Source organism: Alligator mississippiensis, chromosome 6, assembly GCF_030867095.1.
Source record: "Alligator mississippiensis isolate rAllMis1 chromosome 6, rAllMis1, whole genome shotgun sequence".
In the NCBI taxonomy this organism is placed as follows: Eukaryota; Metazoa; Chordata; order Crocodylia; family Alligatoridae; genus Alligator; species Alligator mississippiensis.
Window position 1 is genome coordinate 72,501,913 of NC_081829.1, and position 21,629 is coordinate 72,523,541.

Sequence of the window (21,629 nt, forward strand, 5' to 3'; positions counted from 1 at the left end):
TTGGCAGCAATCAATCAAAAATGGAGGAAAATGTCTCCAAATGTTTTATAAAATCATTGTTGTGTTTTCTCGTTAAAATTAAAAGAATATTACTGTGGACTAAGCCTATCAGTGATATATTTAAGCCTTCCAAAATTCTGGATTACTTTGAGTGCAATTGGATAGCGATTTACTACTACCTAACTGGAACTGCAGCCCCCCAAAAGAGCTACTCTGCTCTTTGTTGTTATAATTCATAAAATTTTCAAATATATATTTTCACTTATTTCTTTGCAGAGTGCATTTTTACCCGGTAAAAATATTCGGTGCCCATAAGAAAGATAACCAGATTCCATAGTAGGATCTTCCCCATATTACTCAGCTGTGGATTTTATAACTAGAGATTTAGCTGTGAAATGTATTCAGGGTGGTTAATAATCACATACCGGTCTCAAACTTGCTGACTAGTTTCATGCCGCGATGCATTTAGCAAACGGTGGCATAAAGCATATTATATTTTCATGAGAAGAAAATCCAGCGTCTGTCGGAGAAACCGCATCAAACCAGAGGGGAAGGGAAGCTCAAAGGGTGGCTTCCAGCATCTCTCTGCATATCACTGCTCATAAAAGGGCGACATGAATCCCTTTGAAGTCTGAGAGTTAACATGATGTCTCAAGCATGTTGGGATTAGCGTGGCAGGGCGCAAGAACATCACCTAGTTCATTATCTCTGGCTGGATAAACTCATGCAGGGGCGACTATTTACTGAAACAACCTGTAAAAGTGTCGGCTGGTGTTTGCTGAGGCTAAGGGCTGCACTGGGGCTGGACGAGTGGCTCGTTTCTCACTCTCAGCTGAATCATCCCGTCAGAGACGTGCTCCCCCTTTGTTCTGCGGCATAGGAACGCGAAAGCTCTTTACTTTGAAATGCACCAGCCCTGCTCGTCCTTCCCGCTCGGCCGCTGGGGCCTGGATTGCAAACCAACCAGCCACTTCCCCGGCCCTGCCCCGCCTTTCTGCCCCGGGCCTCCGGCTCCCACTCGCTGGTTTCGTCCCGAAATGAAATCAGGATCAATTAATTTACCCCCCCGCCCCGGTCTGCCCAGGACATGGTCAAACGAGTGGGCCCGGGGGGTCTGCGGTGCAAAGCCAAGCCTCGGGGAGGGAGTTTCTGGTCGTTTGCTAAGGTGGGGGAGCCCCGGTGCGGCCCGACAGGTCAGCAGCTCCCTTGGCGGCTCTGGAAGAGGTCGCACAGTGGCTCGGCCTCCATTTCCCCGCCAGACCAAGTCCCCTGGCCCCGGCTCGCTCCTGCCCCTTCCCTGCTGCCAGAGCCGGGGCTGCCCGCGCACACCCTGCCCCTCCCGCCGCGCGGCCTCGGGCTGGGGACGCGGGGCGGCAAAGCGGCCGCTGCGGCGGGGTGGGGGCGGGGGAAGGGGGCCCGGGGCCTTATCAGCCGCCGGCGGAGCAGAGGTGAACTTGGCGCCAGGGCCGGCAGCCCCAGGCCCGCCAGCCCCCGCACTGCTCGGATGTAACAATCACCTGAAAGGGGAGATTAAAGCGCCTCGCGCCCGGGCCCTTTGTTCTCGGCCGCATTTGATGCCCCGCGGCCCCCTCCGAGCCCGGCGCGGGAGAAGCTTTAAAGGTTTGGCCCCGGCGCGGGGCCGCCCAGTGCCCGCCGCCCGCCGCATGGACAAGGGGCCCTTCTCGGTGCAGTGGCTCGCGCAGAGCAGCCGCCGGGCCCCGCCCGGGGCCGCCCGGGACAGCCCGAGCTTGCCTCGGGGCGCCCCGCCGAGCCCAGCGCCGCCGGGTGAGCGGGGGGGGCGGGGCTGCGAGCACGTGGGGCGCCCCGGGCCTGCCCTGCACCCCCGCGCCCGCCTCTGACCCCGCGTTTCTCTCGTGCCAGGTGCCCCGCGGGAGCAGACGGGCCGGAGCAGCCCCCCGGGCCGGCCCCGCACCAAGTTCTCGACCTCGCAGCTGCAGGAGCTGGAGAGGAGCTTCCAGGAGCAGCGCTACATCGGCGCCAGCGAGAAGCGGCGGCTGTCCAAGGTGCTGAACCTCTCGCAGACGCAGGTGAGCGGGGCTGGGGGCTGCCCTGTCCTGCCACCTCCCTGGCAGAGCCGCTCGGAGCGAGCCCGGCAAAGCCCGGCTGCGGGGCGGGACTGGCGCGGGGGCTGCTGGTGGGGGACGGGGCACGGGGTGGCACAGGCGCCGTGACACCTACTCGCAGTCCCCTTGACGGGCCACCCGGGGCCGCGACCACAGGGAGACCGAGAGGCAGAGGCTCCGACTGGGGACTGGAGGGCGAAGGCAGCTTGGTCTAAAAATAAGAAATAGCAAATCAGGCGACAGAGCAGAAGCCTTTTGGAGGAGGGAAGTGCCTGGGGCTAAAGGCTGCGCTCGGGAGAGCTTCCCAGCCCTCCCCGCATGGGGCTTTGTGTGTTTGGTTTTTTGAAATGTCTTGTCTCTCTGGGGCAAATCGGTTCCGAGTTCCATCGGCTGAGCAAAGCTCAGGCACTCAAGTCTGTGTGGTGCCACCATGGGCAAGTATCCTGTTTCCTGCTAATCAGTCTGGGGCTACAGACACCCACAAATCCATGGCAGGCATCCAATGTGCAAGCCCCAAGCCCAGAGGCATTGGAGTTCAGATGCCCCCTAGTCTTTCTGCACTGCTTGAGATCCTAAGCAGCTGGGGAAACCCTATGCAGAGTTGCTACTCTTTTCAAAACTTCAGATGCAAACCTTATGGAATAGGGGAGGGGTGAACCTGGACAATTTGAGTTAAAGTGGTCTTGAGAGTTAATTTGAACTATTCCCAAAGAAACAAAAGCAAAAAATAACTAGGCGAGCAGAATGCCCAGTAGCTAAGTTTCCTGTATGGATGTGCAGTCACCAGCCTATGTTTCATCAGAGAAAACACACTGAAAGAATGAGGTGAAGGTTATTTCTGGCTTACGTTAATACCAATTTACTAAAAGCAATAGTCTTGTATTGACTCTGGCTCAATAAGAATTGGACATAAGTATGCAACATTGTTTGCATTTGTTATCAGCAGCTCTCAAAACACATCTTCCCTATCTACTTTATGCCCAATGAAGTCACAAGAAATACTCATGTTTAAATGAAGTACATCTGCAGTCTTGGCACCTTATTGTTTTCATTTGAAATATAATGTGTGGAGTCATCTTGGTGAAATCAAGCTTCTCTTGCAGATTCACATAACTTCCCTCTCTCATTTTTCAGTCCCCTGCAGTCAATTAAATATATAGAAATATAAATATTAAGATGATACTAAAGACAGAGGTCTCCCATCCTGACAAAGAAAGATGTTGGTGATGGTGGTGACTAGCATTGAAGTATCTAAAATATAGCTGAGGCCAGAATATGAAGTGAGGTGGCAAACGATCAGATGTGGGATCACAGCCACAAGTATAAAGCTGTATTTGTTCAATTTTACACCAAAAATGTACAAATGCAGAAGTTTTCCAAACTTTAACATGGCCAGACACTTCAGGAAATCATAGAAAATTTTATAAACTAATGGCTTTAGGATGGTAATGGTACAAAATTGAAGTAGCATTGAAGTCTACACTTAACACTACCAAAGCTTGCTTCTAACAGTCGAACCTTAAATCTAACTTTTTAGACATAACAAGATACGCAACGATATTCTTGTAGGCATCTCTCTCTAAAGTAAAAGGATTTTTTTCCACCTTAAATCCAGCTTAATCAAATCTAACTGAGAAAATGGGCCAAATTTCATTCAAAATGCTAACATAGTCATTACTGTAAAATGCATTTCTAAACATTTTTAAATCTATGTACCTCTCCATGTGGCAAAAAAAAAAGAACATCTTGATTCCTTGGTTTCAGATAAAGACTTGGTTCCAGAATCGTCGCATGAAGTTCAAACGTCAAACCCAAGATGCCAGGGTTGAAGCTCTCTTTTCAGGCTTGTTTGTACCATATCACTGTTACCCAGAGATCCAGACATCTAGCTATCCCCATGGGATGGAGTTCAATATTGCTTCTTCTTCATCTGCTGCAGTTCCCTGTGTTTCTCTTCATACACCTATGCCAAGTCCAGCCCTGCTATTGCCTCCTGCTCCAACACAGTCTATCCAAGCAGTTGTGCCAAGCCCAGCTCTCCTGCTGCCTCCTGCTCCAGGATTTTCTTCTTACCCATCTGCAATTTCACCAGTGTCTCTAACCAAGGATCCTAATAGATTGAGATTCCAGCCATACCTGCCTTCCTCCTAAACATGCCTAGAAATGAACTACCCCAAATCATGAGAAGTACTTATTTATTTTGTTATCATATAACAAAAATGAGTGATGAAATATTATCTTTTTCAAAAAATATGATTATTCTATTGTCTGTTCAGTCTTATAGTGTCCTTTAATGGTGTTAGAAGAACACAGACAAATCAAGCTAAAGGACTGGCCTGGCTCAAAATGCTGGTAGTTAAAGTGTAAACTTTTATTGAGGGTGGGAGGATATCTGGGAACCTACCCATTTTTTCTTCCTGGCTCATTTATGTCACAAGCTATCAAGCTATCATAAAATATTTCAGAATAATCTAAAAGTATCAAACAACATTTGGAATATGGTATAGAATTGCCTCTACTACATTACTACTACTCTTTCACCATACAAACTGTAATAATGCACCACTTGTATTGCACATAAGCAGGTTTTTTTTAATTTGCTAATGTGCCAAAATATCAGAACAAATAGATGTAGTTTAATTAATACTAATGGCAAAAAAGTCAGAGTTTGAGTCATGTAGTTAGTTCATGACAGAAAGCTGGGGGTAGAGAGGTGAGACTTGTTTGACAAGCATTTACACAGTGAGAAGAATAAGGTATTAGTTCCCAGGACTGATTTTTTTTTTTTAAATCAGTAGAAGTAAAAAATAGTCCTTTACCTTGTCTATGACAATAGGATTTTGTGTATGTGCACATACATGTGTGTTAAAGCAATTGTTTTAGAGCAATTTCTAAGGGAAGTTTTTAATATCGCTTTTCTTTTTAATGATGATGGTTGCATTGAGGTGAAAATGGTGACAAAATGCAGGATATTTTAAGCTAGAGAGGTGACTTGTCTTGAATATATTGTGCAAGGTCTTTGGAAGATAGAAATAGTATTCATATTTCTTGGTTTTCTGAGCCTTAAGTATACAAATAATCTCAGGAAACTAATATAATTTTAGCAAATAAGGGAAGCTTTGTATTACATAAGTACCTAACATTTGGATTAATCCAGCTACTTAGTATTTTCATACATAAACTTGAAACAGATGGTATGACGTATCAGGAAAATGGAATATTTTAAAACTATGAATTAATTTTGGCAATATAATGCACTGTTGCATCTTTATATCTATATAAACCTGTGCAAGAGTGAAGCTCAAAAAAGGGGGCTTGTTCAATTATTTAATGTATGGGCTGAGCAGAGGTGGATTAATAATGCTGTGATAGTTCTTTGCAATGCCACCTTGGAACATGGCAGCTGATCAATTCTGAAGTTTCAGGGAATGGCCCAAGTATTAGTAGTTACATACACACATTCTGTATACAGTGCTAGCTAGGAAGCCCTGCTCTGCAGGTAGTCAGCCTCCTCCATTCTCTGCCTCTACACCCCCCAATTGTCTGCTGCTGCCTATCTCTACCAGACAGGTGCTTAACATACCGCAGTGGGAGATGGGCCAGAGCAACACCACCTTGGAACTTGGCAGAACACTAAGAAGACTAACAGAAATGAGAATTTGATGGTGATGGGTTGGGGAGAGAACTCCTGCTGGGGATGTAGAAGTGGGGAAAGCTAGGGCTGGAAGAAAGCAAGGACAGGTACAAACTGTATTGGCAATAGGGGAAGAATTAAAGAAGGATCATAAGATGGGTTATGACGAAGGCGGTGCAAGAGGAATGCAAAGGACACAGATTTTAAATACGATGGCAGGATGCTTGTGGGAGAACTAAAGACAAGAAAGGAGCTCCCATACTCATCCCAGCTGTGACCCCCTCCCCTCCAACATACTTGAGGCCAGGAACTGGATTCCTGAAACTCAGATTTTCTTCCCACTTTACAACTTCCCACAGAGAAAACACCTTCCTCACAAAAATGTCCTGGTTACCCTGCCATGGGTAGCCACAGCCTGCAGCACCCTGGCTCAGGGGTTAGGATGGCAGGGGAGGGGTACTCTGGAGTCTGCTGGTTGCTTCTTTTCCCTGCTGTACCCCAGAGAAAAGATCTTGAGCTAACCTTCCTTGCTTTGCCTCTGTCTCAAGTAGACAAACCAGTGACAGAGCTGGGGGGGTGGAGTACAAAACAAATTCCTCTGCATACCTCATTCTGCCAGAGCCCTCTCCCACCCTCCTCACATAGGCTGCTAGAGAGAAGTGGGAGAGGGGTGCTGCTGCAAAGGCTCAGTTCCCACATAAGAAGCCTGGCTTTCATCTATCTGCAGCACTGCAGCCTCTGATACACAGCTACCCTGCCTGGATTGCCTAAGGGCTGGCAGGACATGCTTCTCAGTCAGATTAAGATAAACCCAAAGGCCCTATTCAGATGCAGACTAGCCTGTTTGAAGCCCTGTGAATTGGTGGTGTTAGAACCTAGCTTGATCTTGGTAGTTATTTCAGTTGTATGCAGCTGACTTGAATGAAAACAGCTAGTGTTTTGCATTCCTACTCCCTTTAGCCCTTTCTGGACAAGGTCAGGGCTTGTTTTTAATGGAGTTAATCATACTTGAAAAGCCCCATTAAGATTTTGAGCTGAGCCTGCTGTAAGGAGCCAGGAGGGTGGGTGGAGGACAATCAAAGTTACATATTGAAGAGCTAACAGAGCTACCCTGCCCCTTGATGAAGTTTCGGTTGTGTTAAACCAGTTTGAATCAAAGAACACAACTTTCTTCATAAGCCCCAGCAATGAAGACTATAAGCTGTCTCAGCACAGAGGCACTGGGCTGTCACCACCCTCCACCCATGTAGCCACTCTGAGAGGGAGGGGAACAAAACAGTATAGCTATTAGTTACGGAACCTAAAATTATGAAGCAATCATAGAAAAAGTCTTTAAAGGGGGAATTAAAGTGTTTCCACTGTACAAATTATGGAAATGACATGAACAATTCAATTACCCTCTGTTGAACTGTTGCCAAATATGAAAATTAAAACTCCATTTAATGAGGAATTTAATCACACTCTAAGGCTTAAATCTTTTTCTATTATAGGAGCCTAAATCCTTATGCAGTTCCAAAACCAGTTTTCAAGAGTTCCAAGTACTTAGCCACTCCCAGTGAAATCAGCTAGAAGCAAATTACAGCATCTTATCCCACCCCCTCCCACCCCAGTAAAATGGCAATAGTTATCTACCTACCACAGCAGGCTCACAGGACTTCTTCACACACACACACACACACACACACACACACACACACACACAGAGCCAGCATGTCTGCACACTCATTAATGCACAGTAGTTGCTTCACATTTAGTTTAGTACTTGCTTAATGAAGTAGTACCCAAATGCACAGTAACTAGTTACTATGCAATAGCGCCAGCCCAGTTTTTTAGTGACACTGCACAGTAGCTTAAGACTACTGCACAGTAGCATATTAGCATGGTTTTTGCTGAGCACACTACTGTTATTAGGTTACTGTGTATTAAGTGTCTCACGTAGACAAGCCCACGCACCTGCAGAGTTAGTTAGCCCTTTTAGACTGAAGTTTTAATAGAAGTCAGGGCAGAGTGAGACCCTGCTCTGCTTTCTGCACACAAAAATTCATACCATCTCAACTAAAATGATTCATTTAAACAGGTCCTGTTAAGTTCAGAACTAGTTTGCATCAAATTATTTTAAAACACAATAAATTACCAATGTAGAGAAATGAGAAAAATGCATTGTGAATTGATTTTAAAATGTCCTTAGAGGGTACTGTAAAGAACTGCATAATTGAAATGCAAAATATTAGGCTAAAGTATGTGTATGAAAAAATAACTAATTGACCAGCACTCTGACCTCTCCTATACTCTACGTCATGAACTTACATGCAATCATGAAGAAGCCAAACTAAAAAAAAGCTATGTATTTTAATTCTCTTAGACTTTTAGTTTTCATTTTAATTTTTAAATTCACTTTCATGAAGGAAATGAAACGTAAACACAGTGTATAACTTCCATCTCCAGATTAGCAAGACACGGGGAAACAACTTTAACTGTTCTCTCACTGTTCCACATAAGACTACCTGGGGGAATTATGGTGATATAAAAACCAAATAAAAGGCCAGAATGTAGCTTTTGCACTTCCAGTCTTACCAGAAACTACTAACTTCAGATTTCTTTTCATCAGCTGCAAGGATCAAGATATAAAAGATCTTGCACATTAATACCTAGCTAGGTCTCACCAAGGGTAATACTAGTTCCATGTTTTAATTGTTCCCTGCCCTGCAAGCACTGCCTATTTGGCAATGTAGAATTGATAGCTATTAAAATATGTCCTTTAAAGTTCCCATTCATTGAAAGAACCATGTAGTCCAACAGAATCTTACAACACAAAAATCTTCAAAGTGAATATACATCCAGGAATGAGAATTAGAATACTAAATTGCAATACATTTAAGAGATTTTAATATCAGTTAAATTCAGTTAGAATTAGCCTGTATAGTTATGAACCTTTAACTTGATATCAAGCCAAACACTTTACGTGCAAATAAAGCCTACAGTGTACCATATACTTGTTTCATATCTGACATATAGCCTTGGTTATAGTGTCTTTAGGGAGTTAAATTGCTTGTCTTCCATTTTGTTTTGAAAAACTGGAAGGAGGGAAAGTTGTGGTAGAAAGTGTTGATGGTAATAAGGCAGATCATGTGCCACAAGCCCATATGATGCATTTTGTGGCAAGTCATATACTTGAAAGGAAGAGTTGAGCTGCAAAGCAGGACTTGGGGGTAAAGGCAGGAGTCTTTGCTGCTGTGGGCCAAGAGGATAGTGGGAATAATCCTGTAGCAGAGTTGGTGGGGTCCCTTGGCTATAGCTGTAGAAAGGAGCTGGAGGCAGGAGGCTATGATGGTGGTCTTGTATCTGCCTTTTAAGCTTCATCCTACGATTCTGGAACCAGGTTTTGACCTAAAGAAATCAAAATTTGCAGAAGAGTCAGAGATCTTGCCCAGAAGTTATTTATAAACCATTGTTAATTCAGAAGATCCCAAACTGAACCCCAAAACTGCAGTACATTTACTAGAGCTTGAATTGAAGTTACTTGGCTGGCAGCACCTGTTTGAACAACTGAAGGGACTTTCATGTTGTGTAATCTCTGGCTAACACCACAGATCCAGCCTGGAAGCTCCTCAGTGAGTGGCATGTTCTCACAGCAAGATCCCCCCATTCTACACAGTGCATAACCCTAAGGGAGAAATTAAACATCCTTCTATTTTAAGGATGCCACCAATTCTTGAACCACCTGGGGTGCTAAATTCAGAGCCAATCCCCTTTAGTCTGAACCATTAAGCCCCAACGTGCTAAGGTGGCTACTGCAAGGAGGTAAGTCTTGTAAAGAACTGGCAACAGTGCTTGAATCTGCTCCCAGGGTAGTTTGAATTTCTTCTAGGAGCTTTCATCACATGACATAATGACATTAATTATAGTACATAGAATTTATGCCAGGAAGGCAAATGTACATTACTTTTACATTTGAGAAACCCACTGGACTACTGTATAAATTGGATTCAACATTTAATATTAATTTTAATGAATGCCCTACCGTTTATCTCCCGGGTGACTCCCAGCAGTCTCCTGGAGATTTATATCTAATTCCTGGAGACTCCAGGGAAATCCTGGACAGTTGGCAACCCTATCCCCAGGGGGAAGCCAGAGGACTTCATCAGGACACAAACCCGAGGCTCATGGACTGCGGACAAGCCTTCATTCCCTCCAGCGGGCCCATTCCCAGTCTAAGTGTGGGCAGGACTGGGACCATAGCAGCTCTCAGGAGCGTGCTCCCCCCCACAACAAGTCAGATAGAACAACGGGTCAGAGTCCAAATTTGGAGTTTAACAAGGGGCCACATACAAAAGACAGCCGGGTAAGGAGGTACAGCGCAACCCAGGAGACGTGGGCCTGTGCCTGGCTGCTGGCAGGACCAGAGGTGACAGCCGGTGACAGCCGGCCCGGCTCCGGCTGCCCAGAGCCCGGGCGAAGCGGGGCGCCCACCGCAGGCAGGCAGGAGGGACCGGCGGGGCTCACCTGGACCTCGGAGAGCTGCAGGGCGGCCGCCAGCTTCCTCCTCTCGGCGGCGCCCAGGTACTTCTGCCGCTTGAAGGTCTTCTCCAGCTGGCAGATCTGCGTGGAGGTGAAGGCGGTGCGCAGGCGGCGGGGCTGCGGCGGGGAGGCCGCGCCCGATGCGGCGCTCTCGCTCTCGTAGCCCGAGGACTCGTCGGCACTCAACCAGCCGCCTTCGGGCGCTGCTCGGGCGGAAGGCAAGGGAAGGCAAGGGCCGGGTTAGCACAGCGCTGCACCCCCGCCCGCGCCGGGGCGCCCCATCGCGGCCCCCGCCTCCGCCACCCTCCCGCAGGCTGCCCCGTACCCGGCCGCGGTGGCTCGGCGGGCAGCGCCCGGACCTGGCCGGCTCCCGGCTCCGCTGGCGCCCGGCCCGGGGAGGGGGCCGCCCCCCTGGGCTTGGCCCTGAGCAGCAGCGGGCTCCCGCGGAGGGCGCTGGGGGGCTGCGGCGGCGGCGCGCAGCAGAGGTGGGACCTGCCCGCGGGCCGCTGCTCGGGCCGGGCCAGGAAGGCCACGGAGAAGTCGGCCTTGCTCATGGCGAGGGCAGCGGCGGGCGGCGGGGCCGGGCGCTATTTATGCGGGGGGCCGCCCCGCCGGGACGAGCGCACATCAAAGCGGGCAGCCGGGCGAGATAAGGGCGCGGCGCGGCGCGGCGGGCACTTCGCACGTCTGGCAAATGTCTGCGGCCCCGGCTCCAGGCAGTCTGCGGGCCGGCTCCGCGCCTTGAAATGCAAAGCTGCCCCGCGGGCCGCCCCCCCGCAGGGCGCTCTGCAGCCGGCACCTCCCGGCGCTCGGACCCGGCCGGGGAGCGCGGGGCGCGGAGCCTCCCGCCCGGGTGCTTTCCTGCGGGAGTCCCCTGGGCGCCTCCCCCCGGGGAAGCCCTCGCAGTAAGGGGTCGAGGAAATCCCAGCCCCAAAGCGGCCTGGCTGAGCCGGTTTCACGCGTACGGGACCCCGCACGTTGCTCCCAGTTTGAACTTGGCGCCACTCGTCTGGCCAGAAAGCTGCAGCGGGTCCTCCGCCGGCTCCCGAGGTCAGCGATCAAAGCGCCGGCTCGCACCTCGCCCACTTCAAAGGGCCCCGCGCCGCACGCGGCTGGGGCGGGCAGCGACGCCGCCCGGGCCCGAAGGACGGGCTGTAATGGCCCCCCGCGCGGAGCGCTCCGCGGACGGGCCCGGACCCGCTCAGCCGCGGTTGACATCCTGCTTTCGGCGCCTCCAGGGCCAATGCCTGCACTGAGCACCCGCTCATTAGCTGCGAAGAAGCCTGGATATCATCACACCTCCGGGTGGTTCCTAATTGAAAAGCCATTTTTTGCCTCTTTAACCCTGAATGCTGTATATTTAGCCAGAGACTGGGCCTGGTCACAGTCCTGAGGCAAGCTAACTTCCAAGGAACCCCAGGTATTCTTGCTGAAGCTCACAGCAGAAAGATTTGCCCCCAAAACCCTGATTTAAGATTTGCCTCTTCCTACAGTTATTCTTCCAGTCTCACTTTCTCATTATAAATATGCATCCTTCCCCAAAAGCCAGGGGTAATGGAAATCCAGGGTTACCTGAGTGTGAGCGAAAGTACACATTGTTTGTCGTTTCAAGCACTGGGTTAACCAGCTGCTACTGGGAAGGGGAGGATATTCCAAACCTAAGCTGAACTGCCTAAAATGGTACAGATTTAAATCGGATCTCAATGGATGAGACCATCAAAGCACAGAGCAGCCCAGTAAAGGACAGCGGAAATCCTATTTTAACTTGAAAATCATGGAGATTTGGTGAAAGCTGTAATTTCAGGCTTCACCTGAACCATTAAACCACAGTGGGACAGGTACTTCCTAGCAAGTTTTACAGAAATCCCCCTGATTTTCATAGCTGTTTAGTACTGGTAATTCTTACTGGAGTTCATGGGGTATCAAATCACATGGATCTAAGGCCAGATCTTTAAAAATAACCCCTACAATCCAAAGCAACCCCCTCCTCAGAGACTGCTCCTCTTCGATCCAAAAAATTCCTTATCCCAGCAGTTTTGCCTTGTGGGCAGACTCGCTCTGTTTTTCATTCAATGCCTGTTTACTATAAAATGCATAAAATGTCCAGAAAGCAGGGACTGTAACTGAGGATCTCTCTGTTTGCCCCAAATGAATGCCAGGGCTTCTGGTTTCTACAGAATCAAGCTCCCTCTTGCTTACTTTAATCTAGGCCCAGTGAATTTTGGCTCAGCTTCGAAAGGAGGGGTAAAGGGTACCCACACCCAACCTAGTTTATAGCATAGGGGTTAGACAAGCTTCTGGGAGACTGGAGACGTGGCTCAGAACTGAGGCTACCACATTTGGGACAAAGGCTTTCCTCTCTTCTTCCTCTTCCTCCCTGCCAGGCTTTGCATTATGAGTGGACAAAGAAACTTGCGATCCTGATTTGGGCACCAAAGCTCCAGAGAGACATGCTTGAGCATGGTATCTCCTATTGGCCAGAATTAGGCAGCTCTCATTCAGTACACAGATTTTGTGAGACACCCAACTCTGGAGAATGGGCATCTAAAATATAGGTATTGCTGTGCCCTACTTGTATCTATCATCCTTTATAGGATATGGCCTCTAATATTTAAAGGTCTCTTGAACAATACTGAATACCAGGCTTGAGACTGTAACAAGTAATTAGGCAGTAATGCCTTGGGTGAGCACTCTAACACTACTAAGGGATAGGCTGTTCTGGGTATGTACAGACTATAGCAGCCTTTGAGGCTAGATAACTAACTGCAATACAGTGCCTAAGGATCTGAGTCTCATGGTACAGGCACATACACAAGTTCCTATGAGGTGTAAACTTACTGCCTGGTCTCTACTCTTTACTGTACTGCTCAAGTGCATGCTTTTAACTCATGGTAAAGGAGAGGCAGCTTGCCCTTTAATGGAAGTGTGGTAAGTTTACAGGCTAAGAGCATGAGAAGAGGTAGTTACCATAGAGTAGCTGAAGTCCTGCAGTTTATCAAGCTTGTAACTTGATTGGTATGCCCATATCTGTAGCTTCCCTTGTGTACCTCCCAGTCACCTGTTTGTGTGCTCAGACTCCTGGTTCCCAACAAAGCCATCATCAGGAGCTGACTGCTTGGTGTATACTTTTATTAAATTTAATTTAAAAGAGCCTGCAAATTTAAACAAAAAGGCTATCCTTGAATAAACTCCTGCCTAGCCAATCCCAAACTTGCACTGTATCTACCAATAACACAAATGAACCTAGGGGTGCAAGTTCCCCACTCCCTTTCTCCCTATTAATCAGAAGTCTGACACACAAATAACTTCATTTTGTTCTGCTTTGAGATGGCAACTGCCAGCCCCTGATAGAAATAGATTTTAAAGCCACCTATTTAGTTGCTGGTACAGCTAAACTCTTGTGACTGAAAAGACCCTCGTGGTTAAGAGCCTCTAACTCTGGGCCACATGTCGCCTTTGGTATAGACCTGACTTGACAGCCAAGGTTAAGAACCCAGTCAGAGCTAAGAACACAGATTAGCCAGTGACATCTGCCTGGCCCGTGCCCTGCCTGTCCTTGTACTTACAGCAGGGCTGCTCTCACTCAGAGGTACATTCTAGAGTGTGAAGTAGCCCTGGAGAACAGCATACACTCAGTTTTTCCTTCATGCTTAGCATGTCCCACAGTTCCTTGAGGTAATGACTTCTGTAGCAAGTTGAGGCACAGCCTCATGTGAATCAAAGCAGAACCCTGGGCCATTCCAGGGTAAACTGGGCTCTCAGGGGCACCAATTTTCCTATCTGCTTCCTCCTAGGCCTTCAAAGTGCTGTTTCTGTGATCACTTGGATCCCTGGCAGTGCCCCTCAAGTACAATTGAGGGGCTCCATCTAGTTTAACCCCTCACATGCCACCGTTTCACATCTGCCTGCCCCCTCATGCATCTTCCTCACAAGGAATTTACAGCAGCCGCGGCTGCCTGTGAACTGGGAACCTTTGGACTGCACCCATCAGATCCAAGCTTCCACCTCAGACAGCTTTAAGTGGGAGTTCCAATGCCAAGGCTGCAGGCAGGTGGCTTTGCAAAGGAGAGAGGACCTGCCCCCCCATGCTAATAAGGCAGGACAGGGTGGCCAGCCATGAACCTTGGATAGGGTGGCCATCATAGAGGTTCCGGTTTTCTGCTACTCTGTCCTCTATTGATACGAAACCGGACGCCTTTATGTCCTCTATTTTTCTCTTCAAGAAAAGAGTCCAGTTTTGTATCAATAGAGGACAGGACAACTGAACTGTCTTCTACGATGACCACCCTAATCTTGGAGCAGCTGCAATGTCCTACAGCAGGTGGATCTGTTCAACAGCACTTTCCACAGAAATAACCAGTAGGCAGGCAGCTCTGACCTACTCCTGCCCCCTCAAATGCTTGCACAGCCTGAGAAGTAGCACAAAATGGACAAGAAGGAAAAGGCCCTGCATGCCAGGTCTTCTTGTCAGAGGTTGCTGTGTGGCACACTCCCATGTGGGAGACATGCTATGCGAGGAAAGGGACAGTCCTTCTACAAAGTAATCTTTGCTTTCACCTTCACAATGAAGGCAAAACAGCTTGGCAATAACACACCCACCCACCCACTGAGCTCTACAGGATGAGAAGAATCACAGGCACTGGAATCATGATCAGTGTAATATTATTATTATTTAAACCAGCCGCAAAGAGCAGGCTAAAGATTTAGCTGGCTGAGCCCCTACTGCTGTTGGGAGATAACAGCATGAAGAAGCAGCCTCCTTCAGTGTCCTAATTTACACTTCTGCAGATAGATCTGTGACTCAAAGATCGGACTCTTATGTCACCTCAAGACCCATAAAGGAAGCAATGCATGGTGCAGGCTTTTACTACCTTCATGCAGTTACCTCACTCCCGGCTGTGCTGGATGTTGTAGAGCAGTGTTTCTCAGCCCCTGGGTTGCAATCCAAAAGTCAGTTGCAAGAATATATGAAAGGGTCATGAACAAGCTTTAAAAATGGATCAACACATTTTAAAAAATAGATTCTTCTTTAAAGAAGAAAAGCATGGGAAATGGTGGCTTTCTCCTTGCAGGTTGGCAAAGTTCCAGCCTGCAAGGGGATGCTTGCCCCCCCTGCCCCACATACTTGGAGCTGGGACCTGGGGACAGGGGGCAGTGGTTGGGAGTGAGGGCACTGGGTTGGGACTGGCCATTGATGTTTACAAATGGATCCTAGTACAAAAAATGTTGAGGAACACTGCTGTAGAGGCCCATGGAAACCCAGGCTCTGTTCCGGGAAGGACTATGAGCTGCAGAGAAAAATGAAGAGCAGTCAGAAGCATAGAGGGCAGCGTGATAACCATGTCTTGTCTGACACACTCCAGTTTCATTCTGAAAATACCACATGAAACTTCTGCCCCTGCCCCCAACCACTGTCAGCACCACTTTACTCCTCTATTTTCTGTTCATTTCAGTTTTAATGGGCCTGGCTGTTCTCTCCTCCCCCACCTCCACCCCCTTCCCCACAGAGTAGTTCTGCTGCAATCATGCACAATACATATTTGTCTAGGTAGAGACTTTTCCATAGCTCTCAGGCACTCACATGACCGCTTACATCTGATGTTAGTGGCAGAACAGGGTCAAAGGAGCCAAGCCTGAGGCTAGACCCTCTGCCAGACATGGTTTCCTTGCTGGGCTGAAGTGCTCCAGTGGACATTATTTTGGGGCACTTGAGTACAAGTGACCACAACCTGGAGTTGGTTCCTCAAATCAAACTGAACCAGGGGTGTCCTGTATAAGTTGCAACTTGTGTGGAGAGTGATTTCTCCTCAAGGTAGAGATGGGGCAGAGTGAGGTTCTTAAGTTTCCATCTGCAACCCTGAGTTCTAAATTCTTCTACACCCGAATGCTGAATGTTTCAGGTGGGGCTCAGAGGGGTTAAGGCTCCTCACTGGGGGTCCAGGGGACAATTCCTGTCTGGCTTACGGACTTCTGGTAAAGGCCAGCCCAGAGTCCCTAGTCATTAGAGCTTGAAGTCAATGGACTAGACACATCACCTCTGTGTGCCCTACACCTATAGGGAGTGGAAGGCTGGAGCTAACAGGGCTTAACCTTCCCAAACAAATTTTGTGGCAGCTGGTGACAACACCACTGCCATGCCCTGTTGGTACAGCACTGTGCCCAGCACCCCCGCCATGTGCTCCGCCACCACCATGGGTACAGCACCAGAGTGCACCGGCCCCTGCAACAGCCCTGCGGGAGGGAGGGTTGTGAATCAAGCAGGTGTGCCCCACACCACCCAGCCCTCCAAATAATATTTTCTCCCACTGATTATGCTGATTACACCTGCTATGCTGGAGAGAGCCTTAGGTGATTGATCCTGATTCTTGGGGGTGGGGTGCAACAGGATGGGAAATGAAGTCAGAGGACAGAAAATCAAAACCCAGGTCACAGCTACATCAGGAAGTAATTTGAACACGGACCCACAGGGCTCCAAGCTCAAGGGAGACTGTTCTAGTCCCTGCTTAGACTAGTTTATGGGCAGGTGTGAGCCAGACATTCCCCCAACAAAGGATTTCTTTTCTACCTTCTTCCCATCCAAGACCTGGCAGGCTTATTTTTCCAAGTCAGGCTTTTGGAAATTCAACTGTCCCCTTTGGTAAGCTGCAGCATATTACAAACAGAACAATTTGGCTCTATAACTACACTCTCTGCTGTCTTCCCCCGTCCCAAGCATTCAGCTGGTTCTGGACTGGAGGAGATCAGCCCACAGCATGCACAGAGCAACAGGAGAAACCTTGCTTGTTGGAACAAAGCCTGATTTTAGGGAAACCTCCATAGGGTACTGTATCTGTCTGGGTGGGTGTTGGGAGTCCAGCACCTGAAAGACTCCCCCAGGGGAGCATTATATGGCATAACAATGCCATGTAGATGCTACAGCCTAGTGTTCTCTGTCTGCCCACACCTCTATCTGCAACCACTGCTATCTCCTGTACCCAGAACCCACATCCTGCTACAGCAGAGGTTCCCAACCACCAGGCTGTGGCCTGGTGTCAGGCTGCAAAGGGTCAGCTGCCAGTCTGGAAGTCCAGAAGTGACTGGCGTACTGCATACTGGCAGCCAACCCTTCTTTAATGCTGACTATAAAAAAGGGTTGACCAGGGACCAACTCTTTTTAAAAAAAAGAGTATAAAAATTTAATGGACCTGGCTGTTCTCTCCTCTCCCACCTCCACTCCCTTCCTTACAGTAGTTCTGCTGCAATCATGCACAATACATATTTGTCTAGGTAGAGACTTTTCCATAGTTCTCAGGCACTCACATGACCACTTATGTCTGATGTTAGTGGCAGTAGAGGGTCAAAGGAGCCAAGCCTGAGGCTAGACCCTCTGCCAGACTAGGTTTCCTTGTTGGGCTGAAGTGCTCCAGTGGATATTATTTTGGGGCACTTGAGTAGAAGTGACCACAACTTGGAGTTGGTTCCTCAGATCAAACCGAACCAGAGATGATATCTTTTTATACGGAGTATAAAAAAGGGTTGGCTGCCACTCTGCAGGTTGCTGGTCCACAGTTTGCCAGTGTGCGGTCACTACTCGTCTGCTGTTTGCCAGTCGGCAATCTAAAAAGGTTGGGAACCTCTGTGCTAGAGGAACTATTGCCCTGAACTGAGCACAGTCTGCTGCTCTTCAGGGCTCGTGCAACCTTGGCACCCCACACCCAAGAGAGCAAGCATTGCCCATCCCACATCAGAGCCCAACTGGCCTGGTCAGGAGGGGAAGAGCTGAACTCCGTCAGCAGGAGCTGAGCTCCATCCTCCTCCCTACTACCGTGAACTAGAGGTTCAAGAGGCAGAGACATTGAAGACCCAGTGCCCGGGCACACGCGGTGGCACAGGAGGAGCCCGCTGGTGGTAGAAGGGCTGCCGCCGGGAGCATCTCTGCGGACCGCTTTGGGTGCTGCGGGCCAGCCCGGTTGGATCCAAGTGATGCAGCTCCTCGGGGCCTCGCATTGCTCCCGGGCCCCGCGCGGCAGACGGCGAGCGGCCGGGCTCCCCCCAGCGCAGCCTTATCTGCCGCTTCCCTGCCCTGAGCTCGTTCCTCCCACGGGGACGAGCCCGCCTGCCCGCTCGCGGGGCCGTTCGTGGGCAGCTGCGCGGCAACGGGAGCGCTAACGCGGCCGCTCCCCGCGGGCCCCTAGCGGCTCTGAGCAAGGCCGGGCCGGGACCCCCGCACCGCGGAGATCCCGCGCCGGGCCGGCTCCGGGCAGTCCTGGAAGGGAGCCGGCCCGGCCCAGAGAGCGGCTGAGCCCGACGCCCCCTCCCGCCCGCGCTCTCCCAGTTAATTACCATCTAATTGCGCACCCAAGGAGGAGCTAATGGGCAGCGATTAGTGCTAATGGCCTGGCAAGACTCACTGTCTCCCCCCCCGCTTCTGCCGGCCCCGCTCCGGCGCGAAGCTCGGGGCCCAGCCGAGGCTCGCCCCCCCGGTTGCCTGCAAGGGAGAGAGGGGAGCGGCGGGAGCCCCTGCTCAGAGCCCGGCCGCCCCTGCTGCTCGCTGCTTTGCTGCACCCGAGGAGCAGCTGCCCCTCAGTGCCTGCCACTCGCAGAGCTGGGAAGCGGCGCCCGCCTGGCCCCGCTCAGCCCCCGCAAAACCTTTGGAGCTGCAAGAATCAAGCGCGTGGGAGCGGGGCAGTGGCTTTGACGCATCGAGATAAAAAAACAAACCCGCAGCCGGGCTGGTACAAATGCACGCGGGGCTCTGGGGCCCGCTGCTCAGCCGGGGTGAAACGGGTCGTGCCCAGATGAGTACCGGCATCTCCTCTTGCCGGGCAGGTCTTGCCCAGCAGTTGTGGGCTAACGTTGCCAGAGCGCTGCCAGCTGGTTGTTGACTAGACCCTGACCCGAGAGTCATTATGCTAAGTGATCGTTAGCACCTTTTTTCATCTGGGGCAGCGTAGATGACTTGGTTTCTCCCTTGCCAATAGTTTCCCCTGGCAAGGATCTTTGAATAGATGCGATATCTTTTATTAGACCAACACGGCTACAACCAAAAATCCACCAATAGTTTCCCCAGGCACTTGAGCTCAGAGATCAAACAACTCCTCTGAGCAACCTACAACGATCATTGCACGGCCTTGCGGTTCTGCAGCCGATCCAAATCGCATCAACCACACGCATTTCCAGCCCTCCGCTCCCAGCTTGCAGAGGTACCACTTAAGCAACCCAGCCCTCGTCCCCGGCGGTTCATGCCCCTCTATTATCTTGCTTCTGAAGGAAACTACTGAGGGGCTCTCAGCTCTTACCTGGGGTTTTGCTAACTCATAGCACACGGAGAGGTTTGGAAGAAACCGCTGCAGTTATTTCATAGAGGAGGGAACCGTTCGCATCCGTTTGAGCTGTAGCTGGTTCTCATTTAGTTTTTCCATAACAATAAAACTCTCCAAATCCTCTTACCAAAGCCAGGGAAGAGTCCAGCATTGCCCAGATCCAGTATGAGGAAAAGACTGTCATGGGCAATCTCTCAATTCAAGTCTGGTCTTTACCAGGGCTCACTGATGGGTCTTGGGGTGACACAAGAGTTCAATATTTGAGTCAGATCTATCAGCAGAAGTTGGAGGTCTTTCTACAGGGGAGAGTAGGCTGCAGGCTGGGGTGCCTCTGCTTTCTCCTCTCTGCTTTGAGGGCAAGATGCTTTACCTTGAAATGGGCTAGCACTTGGCTGAGGTTGTGGTGCTATTGGGGTTGGCTGGTACCAGCTTCTCCCAGCTCCTGATGCATGCCTTCAGTAACTCCTTGTAGTGTTTCCTCTAGTCACTGCAAGATTTCAGGCAATTACTAAGCTGGGAGTAGAGCACTTGTTTCACGAATCAGGCATCCACACAGTGAAGTTGGTGCTTGAGGACTGTCAACTCAAGGCTGATAACACTGGCTTCAGCAAGGATTGTGACATTTGTGTGGTGACCCTCCCATTAGAGGTGGAGGACTTTCCCCAGGCATCATCAACAGGTGGAACCTCTTCAGGTTCTTGAGATGTTGATGGTAGGTCACCCACATTTCACATCTGTAGAGCAGAGTGGGGATGATGACTAGAAAAGTCTACTGCCTATGAAACTAGCCTCCTACAGAGAGGATGAGGAAAGCAGTGCAGACTTTGGGTACAGTCAGAAGATAAAGTGACTCTTGCAGTAGATTGATGGTACCTATTGCCATTTAGGGTTCTACTTAACAACATTGGCTCACCCTGCAATTGCCATCCTGAACATCACTTGGGTGGGCTCTGCAAAACCTCTGGTGTTCCTCCTATGTGCATTCTCTCCAGCTAGCTCTACCATCCCTTTCACCCGAGATGAGAATTGCAATGACTTCACCCGTGCTGCAGTCTCTGTTTTATGAACTGTGAATCAGACTCTCCAGATGGTGAGCCATGAGAAAAACTGTCAGTGTGGGGAGAGAAGGTGTGTAGGCCCAGAGTTAGATGCTTTCTGGTAAAAAGGTGTATTTATAGCCACAGCTTTAACAAGTGGCTTCTTCAGATCTGATAAAAATCTCTATTATATCAAGGCTTCCTTGGAGCCATCTTAATCCGTAAGTATATGAAGATAAGACTCAGATAATCCTAGATAAATTTTCCTCTGTTGATCAGTGCAGCTGTTTCATGTGATAAAGCCTGCATGTAAGAAATTGCATAAATACATATTGCTGAATCAAATGCATTCCCCCTGTCCTTCATTTCTAGAAGTGTTAACCTTATAGACCAAAAGCAGCCAGATCACAGCCTTAGAGTCCAAAGGAACAGTTAAAGTTACTGCAAAGTGCCACATACACACATTCTCCGAGAAAATATTGAGATGGAGTTTCAATCTCCTTGAAAGCAGCTTATTTTATGGAAATATTGTCATACTTCCTACATTACAGATAATATTCAAACCTCCTGTAGGCAAAATTTAGTGAGCTAAGCAAGCTTGCCTTCTGAATAGGTCTGACTCTGCTCCCCCAAGAAGTCAATGGCAAATATCCCACTCACAACCATGGGAGCAGGATTAATTTTTAGCCCCATTCTATGGTTCATTGATTTAATAGATTTTTTGGGTTAGAAGGGACCTTAGTAGATCATCAAGTCCGACTCCCTGCCCTGAGCAAGAAAGAGCGCTTGGGTCAGATGACCCCAGCTAGGTGCTTGTCTAGTCTCCTCTTAAAGACCTCCAAGGTAGGGGAGCACCACCTCCCTTGGAAGCCCATTCCAGATTTTGGGAACCCTCACCATAAAGAAATTTTTCCTAATGTCTAATCTAAAATTTCTCTCCAACAGTTTATGGCCGTTGTTCCTAGTAACTCCAAGGGGCACCCTGGTAAACAGTGTCCCCTATTCTTTGCTGCCCCCCCCCCCCCCCCAATGAATTTGTAGATAGCCACAAGAT

At 49.4% G+C, this 21,629-nt stretch overlaps 2 protein-coding genes across 2 annotated transcripts; one reads left to right on the forward strand and one right to left on the reverse strand.

Moving 5' to 3' along the window:
- Positions 1 to 591: 591 nt before the first annotated feature.
- LOC132251195 (homeobox protein MSX-1-like) lies at positions 592 to 6,214 on the forward strand. The gene is made up of 3 exons (XM_059730008.1): positions 592 to 1,785; positions 1,882 to 2,048; positions 3,849 to 6,214. Exons 1-3 carry the CDS (start codon positions 906 to 908, stop codon positions 4,233 to 4,235), a joined length of 1,434 nt encoding a protein of 477 aa, XP_059585991.1. The 5' UTR covers positions 592 to 905; the 3' UTR covers positions 4,236 to 6,214.
- Positions 6,215 to 8,048: 1,834 nt separating this feature from the next.
- On the reverse strand, positions 8,049 to 11,429 carry LOC132251196 (homeobox protein vent1-like). Its single transcript, XM_059730009.1, has 3 exons — positions 10,562 to 11,429; positions 10,222 to 10,439; positions 8,049 to 9,105 (listed from the first exon to the last, which is right to left on the reverse strand). The coding sequence occupies exons 1-3, from the start codon at positions 10,788 to 10,790 to the stop codon at positions 8,740 to 8,742; spliced, it is 813 nt and encodes a 270-aa protein (XP_059585992.1). The 5' UTR covers positions 10,791 to 11,429; the 3' UTR covers positions 8,049 to 8,739.
- Positions 11,430 to 21,629: the final 10,200 nt, after the last annotated feature.